The 15,169-nt window shown below is 38.0% G+C and overlaps 1 protein-coding gene across 1 annotated transcript in view; it reads left to right on the top strand.

Moving 5' to 3' along the window:
* The window catches only part of LOC140155512 (elongation factor Tu-like), a 30,031-nt gene extending 27,639 nt beyond the window's left edge, over window positions 1–2,392 (top strand). The window contains exon 11 of the mRNA XM_072178381.1: window positions 448–2,392. Coding sequence (XP_072034482.1) covers window positions 448–599 — 152 coding nt within the window. The 3' untranslated portion in view covers window positions 600–2,392. The remainder of the gene's footprint in view (window positions 1–447) is intronic.
* The last annotated feature ends 12,777 nt before the right edge of the window (window positions 2,393–15,169 follow it).

Raw genomic sequence — 15,169 nt, forward strand, 5'->3', positions numbered from 1 at the left:
ATACCGACCCTAATTTTGGAATTTCCAGAAAAACTTTTTTTATTTCAACATTTTTAACATCCTGAAAAGTTTTTTTTTACAGTTTCAACACACTTCTAAACTATTTTAAAGACATAAATGAAGTGGTATACAGTAGAGAAATATCCAAATACACAACTATTTAGCCTATTTATTAAACTAATTAAAGGCATACAGTCTTGTTTTGACTATGACCTTTAAAAAAAATTCTGCCCGACCGACCGACCCAATTCTGAAAAAGTTGTGGAGGACAAGCAAACAATCTTTTTTTGGGGGCCTTATTATAGATGACCTATCATAGACCCCCCCCCCCCTCTCCTTTAGGTAATCCGAAAGGGGAGGGTTTCGATTATGGGCCTAGTGCATGCCTCTTGTAATGTACATGTAATACAGTCATGCTGATTCTTTTCTTTTGTCTTAACCTTACAGGCGAGGATGCCACAATTACATTGAAATCACTCAAATCAGTCATCATGGAGAAAGGTCAAAGGTTTACGCTGCGTGAAGGACGTGCCACTATCGGCACAGGGGTGATAACAGAAATACTGCCTGATTATGCTGGTGATTGGGACAAAGATTAAGACTGCCATTAGGGAGGGATATCAATTCCCTCTTGGACTATTTTTGAACTAGACAGGAGACTTGTGGATGTATGGATGTGTGATATATTACTGCTGTAAGGGCTCATATTGAAATACCCTACCACGCTTTCACACAGAAAGAAGGCAGGATTCCCCTCGCTAAGCGCGCGCCTCAGGAAAGCTCGGTCATAAAACAGGATGGATTATATGCATCAGTGATACACCCTGCCTTTTGAAGTGGTCTGGTGACAAGGATTATAATAAAAGTTTATCAAAGACTGGCAATTTTATTGATTGTTGAACTAAATTGAACTAATCGGCTCATCGCACAACCCAGGAAAGCGCGCTCCTAATGTAAGTGGCTAATTGCAGTGTTATAATCACACAGGATTTTAACAAAAGAAGGCTAGCACAGGAAAGCTGCAGGATGGCGCACACCTTCCTGTGTAAGGGAATTTCAATATGAGCCCTAAGATGAAGCATGGTTTTTCAACCAGCCTGCGTAGATCTCGAAGAGAAACTTGTCAACTTGGCACTACTTGATCAAAAACAGTTTCAAATAATAACAAAAACATGAAAAATTATAATTATAATTATCCTCTAAAGAACTATTGTGTCTTTTATTATTGTTGATATAGTCATATACATTCAAGTCAGCAAGTGTAATTTCGTGGGTGAAAGAGCACTATGTAGTTAGTCGATCATTTGATCAGATAGCTGATCAATTTGATTTGATACTGTATGCTTTCTGCTTTTTCATTCAGATTTGGTAGGCAATAGAAACAAATTAGTTTGATCTTTCGATCGACCACCGATGCTTGGTCGATCCTTATTATTTATGACATCAATTAAATGACTATTGTTAATTGTGTTTTTGACGGGTTATTTTGCGCATTTGACTTTTTTTTTCATTTACAAAAAACCCCGGAAAATCACAAAAAAATAATGTAACACACTACTGGAGTAAACATTTACACATTACACAACAAACGAGCATAGTGAAAAACTACTGTAGGTTGAAAGGGGGTCATAAATATTCTTGAATATGAAGAAATATGATTTTGTGTGTGTGTCAGAGAGACCCACTGTAACTTCCCATTCCAATTTGCTGCAAAAAAGGTATTTTTTTTAAATTTGAAGACATGGATGATAAAAAAAAACAACTAAAAAACCGCATTTCGCATTTGACCTGCTACAGGAAACAAACATGGTTTTTTTTGGCCTAACATATGAATCTTTGCCTGGATTGACAATGATCAATATAAATTTTAATAGTGTTAATTCCGACTAATTAGTTGTTAGCTCGTTAATAACATGCATCGAAGCAGCATCGACCGTCGATCCAAAGATCAAACACATTTGTTTCTAGTGCCTTATGATTTCATTTCATTTTGATAAGAGAAAGTTTGATGGTATGAAAAAAGTGATTTCCTTGGACAGATTAGGATCATGGTTCATCTTTCGCAGCAGGTTAACAGCTTCATCTTACGTCAGGGAAGTTTTTGTAAACTCAATTTGTATTTGTGAATTGTTTAGAAGAGAAGATGATTTTGCATGATGTGGACTGACCAAAATAATGGGTTATTCCAGTTGAAATCCACATATGCCCTTATAGAAGACATGACCATAATATCTCGTACAGTGTGTGTAGACTTCAAAATGGAGTCACCCATTCAGGTAACCTCACTTGAAATTCACACTCCCTGTGTGGAAGATTAAGGGGGTACTACACCCCTTGCCAATTCTGTGCCTATTTTTGCATTTTTCTCAGAAATTATAGCACATTGGGGACAAGTAAGATGTATATATTATAGGGGCAAGTACTACTGTACTGAAAATTCAGCAACTCACAGCAAGTAGTTATTGATTTATTGATCAAATATTGGTTTTCCTCATTTTTGACTGTAACTCCACAACTGTTGTCTGTGTTGAAATAAAATTTCCAGTGCAGTAGTTGTAGTCCTTGCCCCTATAATATACATATCTTACTTGTCCCTAATGCGCTATAATTTTTGAGAAAAATGCAAAAATAGGCACAAAATTGGGCAGGGCTGTAATACCCCCTAAGGTCATGTCTTCCATGGATTTCAACTAGTATAGCCCAAATAGTGGAAAACCTGGGTACTTTACTGCAGTACAAACCATCATAATTTGTACTTCAAAATGGTGTGACATAGTAGGTTATTCTCAATTGTAAAAGTATTAGAAAATAAATTAATCCTTTGTGCTCCCTAACAACTGAGGTGTACCATATAACACCAGGATCAAAATAACTATTTAATGTCTATAAAAAAATTGTATTTGGATGCGAGTGCAGAAATTGTGGCAAACAGGGTTTCTTTCTTCAGTTGGATAGCATCTGAGCTGAGTAAAGAAGTTGCTTGAGTACTACAACAATATTAGTTAAAAGTTTAGCCAAGTTTCAGATCCCCCTCCCTCAAATTCACATGATCTCCCATGTCTCCCCCACCACTGACAACAGTTTAAAGGTCTCATATGGAGGGTTTTTTCACCGACGGAAAATTAAAGAATTTGCTTCCGAAATTAATGATGAACAGACTGGAGTATGATTTATAATCTTATGATTTATAATCATTTTTACTGTTTAAAATATCATTTTTTGCAATAAAATACATGCCCTTCTGAGGCCGACTTTTGAACGATCGAAGTCTGCTGGCAAGAGAGCCAACATGACCCGTGGACGTCATAATGGGTACTCGTCAGATCAGGGTCAGATCAACAATAAACAACAACACCGATCGCACGCAGCTTTTTGACAACAGAATGGGATAGCGCAAAATGTTAGCCCATGTCACAAAATGTATAATAAATTAGTATAATTATTTAGTAGTTTATTTGGGCATTTAAAAAAATGGTCGGGGACTTTGTGTGTGCTTTATTTATGGAAATCTTTTCTGGTTTGTCAGACCGCCAGGTCCGTCATTCAGCCGGCGAGCGGGTCACACAGCTGACAGCGGGGCTGACAGTGACAGGTTTTTTTTATTTCATCTATTCTCTGAAATGCCTGGTTCTTTCAAACACACCATAGAAAACTTAAAATGGCTTGCTTTTATATAAATAAAGTATAAAGAATAAACTGTAGTCATTTCTGGTTAATTCAATTGTGCATTTGGAGAAGGCAGACTTTTCAAAAACACCAAAAAAAGAAAAAAATGGACAGAGAACAATCATTTTTATATAACCTGTATTATCACCATTAGAACCAAATAATAGTTACTGCAGAAGTAAAATATTGTGCTGGTTCATCCATACATTACTTGAACTCATCACATAAGCAAAAGAAAATGCCCAGTTCAATTCCTGGTAGACCTTGAGATTGTCTCGGTCTTGAACAGAATATAAATGTATATTATCTCAAGGAGTGGCCCTGCATGATATAGCCTTCCAGGGTTCTTATCTTTGTCAAGAAATATTTTCTCTAGTTTTTGGTTTTTTATGGGGATGAATTTCAGGTATTTGTCACTGTATTTCCTTCAAGTTAGCATTTCATATGCCATCACATAAAAAAAACATCAACTGATAAAAAAATTATTACAATTTATATTTAAAAAGGTGGAACCACTGAACCAGGTGGGCAGACAAACAAAAACATACCAACCAGTGACAACAATGAGCACCCTGGCAGGGACAGGCCAAATAGTGAAAAACACTCACTTAAAGGAGTATTTCATGATCCTAGCATCCTCTTTTTATGACATTTGTCAGTGAGCTCAAGGTCATATCTTTAAATCATGTCCATCAAAATCAACCAAAATTACACACATGCTTACTTCAATACTCATGTCAGTAACCAAGCAGTTATCCAACTGACACAACAGCAAAATGCACTGACATGGAACAGCTTCCTGGACCACATTCACAGTCCAATAATTGGCACCCAGCAAAAGAAATCTGTGGGCATGAGTATAAAATCCTTGCACTTGTAATAATTCCCAAAGAGTAAGTGGAATAGTGTGGAACAAGACCTGTTTCTTGAAGAAAGTGTGTGAAAAGAAAAAAGAAGCTGTTCTGTATCAGTGCTTTTTGCTGTTGCGTCGGTTGGACAACTGCTTAGTTACGGACATAAGTATTGAAGTAATCCTGGGTGTAATTTTGGTTCATTTTGATTGACATGATTTTGAGATATGACCTTGTGTTTCACAAGTTGTGAAAAATTTTCTCAGTTTATATTTGAATCAAATGAAACAAAGTAACAAATAATCCCAGCACTGTTGAAGAAACCGTTCTATATGTTCGTTTTGCATTTACAAAAATGTGTACATGAAGGGATAATACCGGGGGATAATACTAGTATTTAAAAAAGAACAAAAAACAAAAACAGAATTTGTATTCTTTTCTGATTTTTTTTTGTCCTGGGTGGGGGGTGCAACCACTGGTCCTTGTAACCATATACTATACTTATTGTGGGGTTAGGATATAAAATGCCTTGTCAGGAAAATGCCCCCAAATTCTCTACACTAATAATTATCTACATATTTTCTATTATTTCAAATTTATTGTCTTGTCAAGCTGGAATGTAAAATAAATGCAGTATGTGCTAATAATGTAACAATCGAGTAATAGTCATTCTTCTTTTCAAATCTATCAGGCTGAATCGTCCAGCATTGTCCTGTTAATCTACTATTTATCCCAGTAAATACCTTCATTTTAGGCTAAATAGTGTCAAATTGACCCATTTTGCATGCTTAGTGCTTTTGTCCTAATAATATCAGACCAAAATGATGCCAAGTGCTAATTTTGTTATGCGATTCATTTCCTTTCCTTTTTTTTCCTGAAATTATAAAATTTTTGTAAACACTGGTATAGCATGCACTTCTGCTCATAAACTCATCTAAATTAATCTCCTCTGTTGACAAGGGGTAGTCTTTAGTGAACAGCTCTTTTCAGAGGCACCAAACAAGTTTTTAGTAGATATGCAATGCCAGCTTGTTCTTTGTTGACGAAGGACAGTCTTCGGTGAACGGCTTTTTTTTTTCAGAGCCATTAGTAGGCACCAACATGTCTCGTTCTTAGGTACTTTGTCATGAAGAAGTTGGATTTATTAAAGCTTGACGGTTCCAAACTTGTGTGACGGCAAACCTAAAACTAGCAATGGATATGTAACGTATGTTTCATGATTTTTAAAATTTGAAAGCCATACTTTACGATCTTATGAGAAATGGGGTTTTTTTTTCGAACCTGATTTTTTGGCATATAATTAGGCCTAGGGGGCCTACATGTATGTCTTTTTGTATTACAATGTTTACACAAGTAGGTCCCATGCCACATGGGGGAAAATGGTAAATCACACATATTTAGCAGAATTCAGCATTCAAATCTTGTCGTTATTTTAGGAAATCTGGCTGTATTTGTGTGATCTCCCATTTCCCCCCATGTGACATAGGGCCTATTATCCTACTGAATCTTACTATTTTTATGGAGTTGACCTACGGCGCGGTAGAGAGACTGACAATGAGAGCGGGTGCTTAAAATCTCAGGCATTTTCAAGTAGCAATTCCTCCTTTATCACAAAATAGAGTAATAAGACACATTTCTTTTGGTAAAATAAAGGCGTAAAAAGGTGACACAGTAAAATCTCAGTGTCTTCACAACTCTTGCTAGAAGCTGAACAGAACAAGTGCAGTAATTTAAAAACACGTATCATCAAACTGCTATCTGCGACTGTTTTGATTGTTGTTAGGTGACAATATTGTCAATGAAACGCGTATCACGTGTGTAATGCGTACGCGTAAACTTAAACCATTTTTTCACGCGCATACCGCGCCCTGACATCGACGCGCTTGATGTTGGTTCACTACAGCATTGCTATCCCTATGATTGCTATTCAGGTGCAAACAAAAAACCGTAGATCGCATGTTGACATTTGTGTTATCTGTGCTTCTGCAAAATGTAAAATGACGATTTTGTTTGTTTGTTTATTTGTTTGTTTGAGTGTATGCCCTATATCAAGGGGGTGTTGGTTTTATGAGTTGTTTAGATGGTAGATGTTTCCCGGCTTTTTCGTCTTTTGGTATATTAAATTTGATGTTACATTCCAATTTCCAATTGTCCAGTAGGCCTAGAACCTGATCAGAACGCGCTAATAGATACGATTATTTTCTTTTTTCGGCATGTCCATCATATACGAATGCTTTTGTCAAAATGAACATTATCAACATTTATTTATTTTATTTTATTTTATTTTATTTTATGTTATTTTATTTTATTTTATTTTATTTTACTTATACATGTATATATCGATTTATTTGATTATATATCATTCATTCATCCATTCATTCATTCATTCATTCATTCATTTATGTATCAGTAATTAATTGTTACTTAATTATTTGCCTTCCACACAAGAGAAACTTGAAACTATTGGTTAACCCACTTTTGGTAAGTAGCCATCCCCCCTGACGAGTTGCACATTTTTGGCCCTGTGGGCTCCACTCTTTTCATAAAGGGTACATTGTTGACATTAAAATATTCACATCAATTGAGGCTTTGTTACTTGCCCATCTTCCAGTACACTTCAGATGGATTAATATAATGAAAGTAGAACACTAGAATAGATTATCCTTGTAGAAGTTGAACAGTATAAAGCATGTTGACAACACCTGTCTGCATTAAAGACATTTCGTGTGTGCACTGAGTTAGCAGAGGTATATGTATGAGCTCTCCTGACAAGAAACACACAACTTACCAGGGGAACAGCTACAAATGTTACGGTGGGACATTCTATATAATATGTTGTCTACTGCATTTTATTCCCGTTTTTATTATTAGTAGTAAATGGTTAATTAACAAGTTTATTTTAAATATCAAATAACATATTATTTCACACATAGACCTACAAGAGCACTCTAGCTACTTCATCAATGATCAATACACATCTACAGTAGACGCGTGCAAGTAATATACCACTAGGCCTACACGTATGCCTACACGTCATGCGGGTAGCTAAGCCGTTGGATGAACGTAACTTGAATTAAAATTAGATTGCACCTGTATTTCAATGGTATGGCCGTTCATATAATAACCAATACTTGAGGTGTGTGAGACCAACCGGCTGATTTTTGATGTAATCTGATGTTAATTTGTGCTATCTACTGAAGATAGCTCGAGACAAATGGTACGGAACCGAGGTGCCGTAATAAGCCTATATACATCTAGTATCAGCGAGTTGAATTGCTAGTGAGTGCACACCAGTAAATAGGAATCTCCTATAATCCTTCTTTGAAAAGTCACAGTGATTCAAACGAGAAAACGTGCAAAACGACAGAATATAATACATTAGGAAAGGCTTAAAAACAAATAATTAGGCCCTGATTCATATTTAATCCTCATTTATGCCTGGGAAATAAGATTGTCTGTAACAAAATGAGCAGGATCCGACTTTTTATGAAGATTTGGCTAAGCTTTCAAAATGTGTTACATTTCAGAAACACCAAGCTATTTGTGAGCCGGCGTAAGCTGTATATTATATAGGGTGAACTAGTCAGCAATTTTCTGAAAAACAACGCTGGACTCCGTAAGATTTCTCTGGACTGGATGTCTTCAGCTGACCTTCAACATGCAGAAAGTGAAAGTTTTGAAGAGCTGAGTCGCTCTGAAGTCAAGAAAATTACGTTTACCGTACCTTATTTGTACAGAAAGTCAATGGCGGCTATTTAGGCCTACTGGTGTGCACCCTAGTGGTACTAGTATTATATGAATCGGTTACCTGTATTAAATCGGTTGCATCTTGCCAAAGACGACCAGTTTACCTTGTAAAAGTGGCACTGAATTTGTAAACTTGCGCTAACCGGACGTGCAACCCGTGATTTATTATAGTTCCTAAAATGAAAAAACTGGGATGTTACAGGAACAATTTGATTAGAGTTTACTAAGTTGTAAGTTTCATGAGGAGCAATAAATTATTGCACAATTAATATAGAAATGATTGGGGGAAAAGGGTGAGCAACTAAGCTAAAATCGCAGCCTCAGATGTCTACGGCCAAGTCACACGTTGAATACATCGGTTCTCGTCCGATCACCGAAGTATAAGCATGCAACCTACTAACCGGGCCCGACGACGCGTCGTCGGGCCCGGTTAGTAGGCCAACTTGGATGGGAGACCGCCTTTGAATACCGGGTGCTGTAGACCTTTGCATTCTAATCCTTCATTTTTATTTTTACTCGTGTTGACGTTTGTTTCCTCTATCTCCTGTGATGTAATTTTTCTATCTACAAAGCAGCTTTGTTCAATGATATGATTTTGTTCTCACTATTTAAGTTTCTGGAGCACACCGGTATAACAACTCGAAATTAATTGCTACCAGGGGGCCACCACATAGCACCAACATCAGTGACGTAGCCAAGGGGGACTTCTGTGAGAAATCTTGCCCCCTCTTCCCCCCCCCCCACCCCCGCGTGGGATGATGGCTGCCCTGATATTTACGATTTTTAGGCTTTTTGTACATTTTAGCCCATTTTCGTTCAAGTTTTCCCACTTTAAAACTGGCCTCCCCCTTTCGCCCACCCTCTGAAAAAGTGCTGGCTACGCCACTGACCAACATTGAGCATGTTGAGTCGATCGTGCATGGTCAGCTGCTGGATGGATGTGCAACCAACAACTTTTTGTATATTAAATAAATGATCTCACGGAGCAAAAATACGACAGGGACTGTTCCTATTGTTTTTCAAAATAAAAATATCGATGTGAATTGCTCAATTCAACACACCTAGCATATTCACATCTGAATTTCTGTGTTAATTTGCAATTTTATCAATAAAAACAAATCAACAAATTATCAGGCCCCATGGCACAATGGGGAAAATGGTAAATCACACATATTTAGCATTATTTCTCCTCATTTATCACAATATTTTGCAGAATTCAGCAGCCTGTTTTAAACAGATTTTGTCGTTATTTTAGGAAATCTGGCTGTTTTTGTGTGATCTCCCATTTCCCCCCATGTGACATGTGGCCTATTATCCTACTGAAACTTACTATTTTTATGGAGTTGACCTACGGCGCGGTAGAGAGACTGACAATGAGAGCGGGTGCTTAAAATCTCAGGCATTTTCAAGTAGCAATTCCTCCTTTATCACAAAATAGAGTAATAAGACACATTTCTTTTGGTAAAATAAAGGCGTAAATAGCTGACACGGTAAAATCTCAGTGTCTTCACAACTGTTGCTAGAAGCTGAACAGAACAAGTGCAGTAATTTAAAAACACGTACGTATCATCAAACTGCTATCTGCGACTGTTTTGATTGTTGTTATGCGACAATATTGTCAATGAAACGCGTATCACGTGTGTAATGCGTACGCGTAAACTTTAACCATTTTTTCACGCGCATACCGCGCCCTGACATCGACGCGCTTGATGTTGGTTCACTACAGCATTGCTATCCCTATGATTGCTATTCAGGTGCAAACAAAAAACTGTATTCGCATGTTGACATTTGTGTTATCTGTGCTTCTGCAAAATGTAAAATGAGAATTTTGTTTGTTTGTTTATTTGTTTGTTTGAGTGTATGCCCTATATCAAGGGGGTGTTGGTTTTATGAGTTGTTTAAATGGTAGATGTTTCCCGGCTTTTTCGTCTTTTGGTATATTAAATTTGATGTTACATTCCAATTGTCCATAGGCCTAGAACCTGATCAGAACACGCTGTTAGATACGATTATTTCCTTTTTCGGCATGTCCATCATATACGAATGCTTTTGTCAAAATGAACATTATCAACATTTATTTATTTTATTTCATTTTACTTTATTTTATTTATATAGATCGATTTATTTCATTCATCCATTCATTCATTCATTCATTCATTCATTCATTCATTCATTCATTTATGTATCAGAAATTAATTGTTACTTAATTATTTGCCTTCCACACAAGAGAAACTTGAAACTATTGGTTAACCCACTTTTGGTAAGTAGCCATCCCCCCTGACAAGTTGCACCTTTTTGGCCCTGTGGGCTCCACTCTTTTAATAAAGGGTACATTGTTGACATTAAAATATTCACATCAATTGAGGCTTTGTTACTTGTTCATCTTCCAGTACACTTCAGATGGATTAATATAATTAAAGTAGAACACTAGAATAGATTATCCTTGTAGAAGTTGAACAGTATAAAGCATGTTGACAACACCTGTCTGCATTAAAGACATTTCGTGTGTGCACTGAGTTAGCAGAGGTATATGTATGAGCTCTCCCTGACAAGAAACACACAACTTACCAGGGGGAACAGCTACAAATGTTACGGTGGGACATTCTATATAATATGTTGTCTACTGCATTTTATTCCCGTTTTTATTATTAGTAGTAAATGGTTAATTAACAAGTTTATTTTAAATATCAAATAACATATTATTTCACACATAGACCTACAAGAGCACACTACTTCATCAATGATCAATACACATCTACAGTAGACGCGTGCAAGTATAATATACCACTAGGCCTACACGTACACGTCATGCGCGTAGCTAAGCCGTTGGATGAACGTAAATTAAAATTAGATTGCACCTGTATTTCAATGGTATGGCCGTTCATATAATAACCAATACTTGAGGTGTGTGAGACCAACCGGTTGATTTTTGATGTAATCTGATGTTAATTTGTGCTATCTACTGAAGATAGCTCGAGACAAATGGTACGGAACCGAGGTGCCGTATAAGCCTATATACATCTCGGCGAGTTGAATTGCTAGTGAGTGCACACCAGTAAATAGGAATCTCCTATAATCCTTCTTTGAAAAGTCACAGTGATTCAAACGAGAAAACCTGCAAAACGACTGAATATAATACATTAGGAAAGGCTTAAAAACAAATAATTAGGCCCTGATTCATATTTAATCCTCATTTAGGCCTGGGAAATAAGATTGTCTGTAACAAAATGAGCAGGATCCGACTTTTTATGAAGATTTGGCTAAGCTTTCAAAATGTGTTACATTTCAGAAACACCAAGCTATTTGTGAGCCGGCGTAAGCTGTATATTATATAGGGTGATCTAGTCATCAATTTTCTGGAAAAAAACGCTGGACTCCGTAAGATTTCTCTGGACTGGATGTCTTCAGCTGACCTTCAACATGCAGAAAGTGAAAGTTTTGAAGAGCTGAGAAAGACAGAAATATATATTAAGGACTAAGCACAGCAAGCACACGCGCACACCATATTTCCTGCTCGCGTAGTTCCATAAGGGACGTTGTGCAGTACTACAAAGAAAGAAAGAAAGAAAGCAGTAGATAGCGCATTGATGAACTGCTTGCTATCAGCAGTAGATAGCGCATTGATGAACTGCTTGCTATAGGGCATTGATGAACCACTTGCTATCAGCAGTAGATAGCACATTGATGAACTGCTTGCTATCAGCAGCAGACAGCGCATTGATGAACTGCTTGCTATCAGCAGTAGATAGCGCATATGATGAACTGCTTGCTATCAGCAGTAGATAGCGCATTGATGAACTACTTGCTATCAGCAGTAGATAGCGCATTGATGAACTGCTTGCTATAGGGCATTGATGAACCACTTGCTATCAGCAGTAGATAGCACATTGATGAACTGCTTGCTATCAGCAGTAGATAGCGCATATGATGAACTGCTTGCTATCAGCAGTAGATAGCGCATTGATGAACTGCTTGCTATCAGCACAGTAGATAGCAGTAGATAGCGCATTGATGAACCGCTTGCTATCAGCAGTAGATAGCGCATTGATGAACTGCTTGCTATCAGCAGTGGATAGCGCATTGATGAACTGCTTGCTATCAGCATTAGATAGCGCATTGATGAACCACTTGCTATCAGCAGTAGATAGCGCATTAATAAACTGCTTGCTATCAGCAGTAGATAGGGCATTGATAAACTACTTGCTATCAGCAGTAGATAGAGCATTGGTGAACTGCTTGCTATCAGCAATAGATAGAGCATTGGCAAACCACTTACTATCAGCAGTAGCTGTAGATAGCGCATTGATGAACTGCTTGCTATCAGCAGTAGATAGCACATTGATGAACTGCTTGCTATCAGCAGTAGATAGCGTATTGATGAACTACTTTATATCAGCAGTAGATAGCGCATTGATGAACTGCGTGCTATCAGCAGTAGATATAAACTACTTGCTATCAGCAGTAGATAGCTTATTGATGACCTGCTTGCTATCAGCAGTAGATAGGGCATTGATAAACTACTTGCTATCAGCAGTAGATAGGGCATTGATGAACTGCTTGCTGTCAGCAATAGATAGGGCATTGATAAACCACTTGCTATCAGCAGTAGATAGCGCATTGATGAACCACTTGCTATCAGCAGTAGATAGCGCATTGATAAACTGCTTGCTATCAGCAGCAGACAGCGCATTGATGAACGTCTTGCTATCAGCAGTAGATAGCGCATATTTGATGAACTGCTTGTTATCAGCAGTAGATAGCGCATTGATGAACTGCTTGCTATCAGCAGTAGATAGCGCATTGATGAACTGCTTGCTATCAGCAGTAGATAGCGCATTGATGAACTACTTGCTATCAGCAGTAGATAGCGCATTGATGAACTGCTTGCTATCAGCAGTAGATAGGGCATTGATAAACTACTTACTATCAGCAGTAGATAAGGCATTAATGAACTGCTTGCTATCAGCAGTAGATAGCGCATTGATGAACCACTTGCTATCAGCAGTAGATAGCGCATTGATGAACTGCGTGCTATCAGCAGTAGATAGGGCATTGATAAACTACTTGCTATCAGCAGTAGATAGAGCATTGGCACACCACTTACAGCAGTAGATAGCGCATTGATGAACTGCGTGCTATCAGCAGTAGATAGGGCACTGATAAACCACTTGCTATCAGCAGTAGATAGCGCATTGATGAACTGCTTGCTGTCAGCAATAGATAGGGCATTGATAAACCACTTGCTATCAGCAGTAGATAGCGCATTGATGAACTGCTTGCTATCAGCAGTAGATAGCGCATTAATGAACTGCTTGCTATCAGCAGTAGATAGGGCATTGATAAACTACTTGCTATCAGCAGTAGATAGCGCATTGAGGAACATGCTTGCTATCAGGAGTAGATAGCGCATTGATGAACTGCTTGCTATCAGCAGTAGATAGCGTATTGATGAACTACTTTCTATCAGCAGTAGATAAGGCATTGATGAACTACTTGCTATCAGCAATAGATAGGGCATTGATGACCTATTTGCTATCAGCAGTAGATACCGCATTGATGAACTACTTGATATCAGCAGTAGGTAGGGCATTGATGAACAACTTGTTATCAGAAGCAGATAGCGCATTGATGATCTACTTGCTATCAACTGTAGATACTAGATAGGGCATTGATGAACTACATGCTACCAGTAGTAGATGTCACAGTGAATAGGCTGTATACCGGTATCTATTATCAACAGTAGATAGTGCATTGATGAACTGCGTGCTATGTAAGCAGTAGATGGCGTAGTGAAATCTACTTGCTATAAGCAGTATAGATAGCTTATTCACGAACTACTTGCTACCAACAGTAGATGGCGATTGGTGAAGTACTTGCTATCAGGACATTGATGAAGTAGGCCTATTTGCTCTCAGCATCATAAAGCTTCATAACGCATTGATGAATTATTTGCTGTTAGCAGTTAGCGCATTGGCAACTTTCTTGCTACCACCATTAGATAGCGAATTGATGAACTATACTTGCTATCACTATCAGCCTAGATAGGACATTGATGAACTACGTGTACTTGCTATCAGCAGATATCGCATTGATGATAAACTAAAGTACTTGCAATCAGTAGTGTAGGATATAGGCCTAGATGGCGTAGTGAAATCTACTTGCCATCAGCAGTAGATATTTATTGGAAACAGTTATTGGAAACATTCATGCAGGAATTAAATTAGGCCTAGGCCCCCCCCCCCAAACAGGCCCGTAACCAGGTGATTTTGAAAAAGTGGACTTTTTTTTAGTCCAAAATTTGGACCTTTTTGACCAAAAAGGGCTAACAAACCCCAATATTTTCGCTCGCTACGCTCGCGAATGGGACTTTTTGGGCATTTTGGGATGGGGGGGGGGGGGTCGCCTCAGCCCCCCTGGTTACGGGCCTGGGGGAAAATCTAAGCTAAAAAGACATAGACCTATCTTAAATAACAGGGCAGCCAGCATCTCACGGGAAAGAGGGGGTGGGGGACTGAGGGGACCGACCGGGGAAGGGGGATAAGCCACTGAATCAATCATCCAATCACGAGCGTCAATCCCGGAAGGGGCAGGGGGACTTGTCCCCACCACATTTTGGGATGGAGGAAGGGTGCAATATCAAATTAATATTATTTAGGCCTATTTATTAATTATTATTATTAGGCCTATTATTAATTATCATTTAAAGGAGTATTTCGTGATCCTAGCATCCTCTTTTTATGACCGTTTCAGTAAATATCCACGAAAAAAGCATATTCCCAAAATTTCAGTTGATTCCGATTTTGCGTTTGCGAGTTATGCATGATTATGTGTATTACACTGCTCCATAGACAATACGTTGTAATTTCGTTCTGGTGCACCAGAACGAAATCCAAATTTCGCGATAT

This window comes from Amphiura filiformis, chromosome 6 (assembly GCF_039555335.1).
Source record: "Amphiura filiformis chromosome 6, Afil_fr2py, whole genome shotgun sequence".
NCBI lineage: Eukaryota > Metazoa > Echinodermata > Ophiuroidea > Amphilepidida > Amphiuridae > Amphiura > Amphiura filiformis.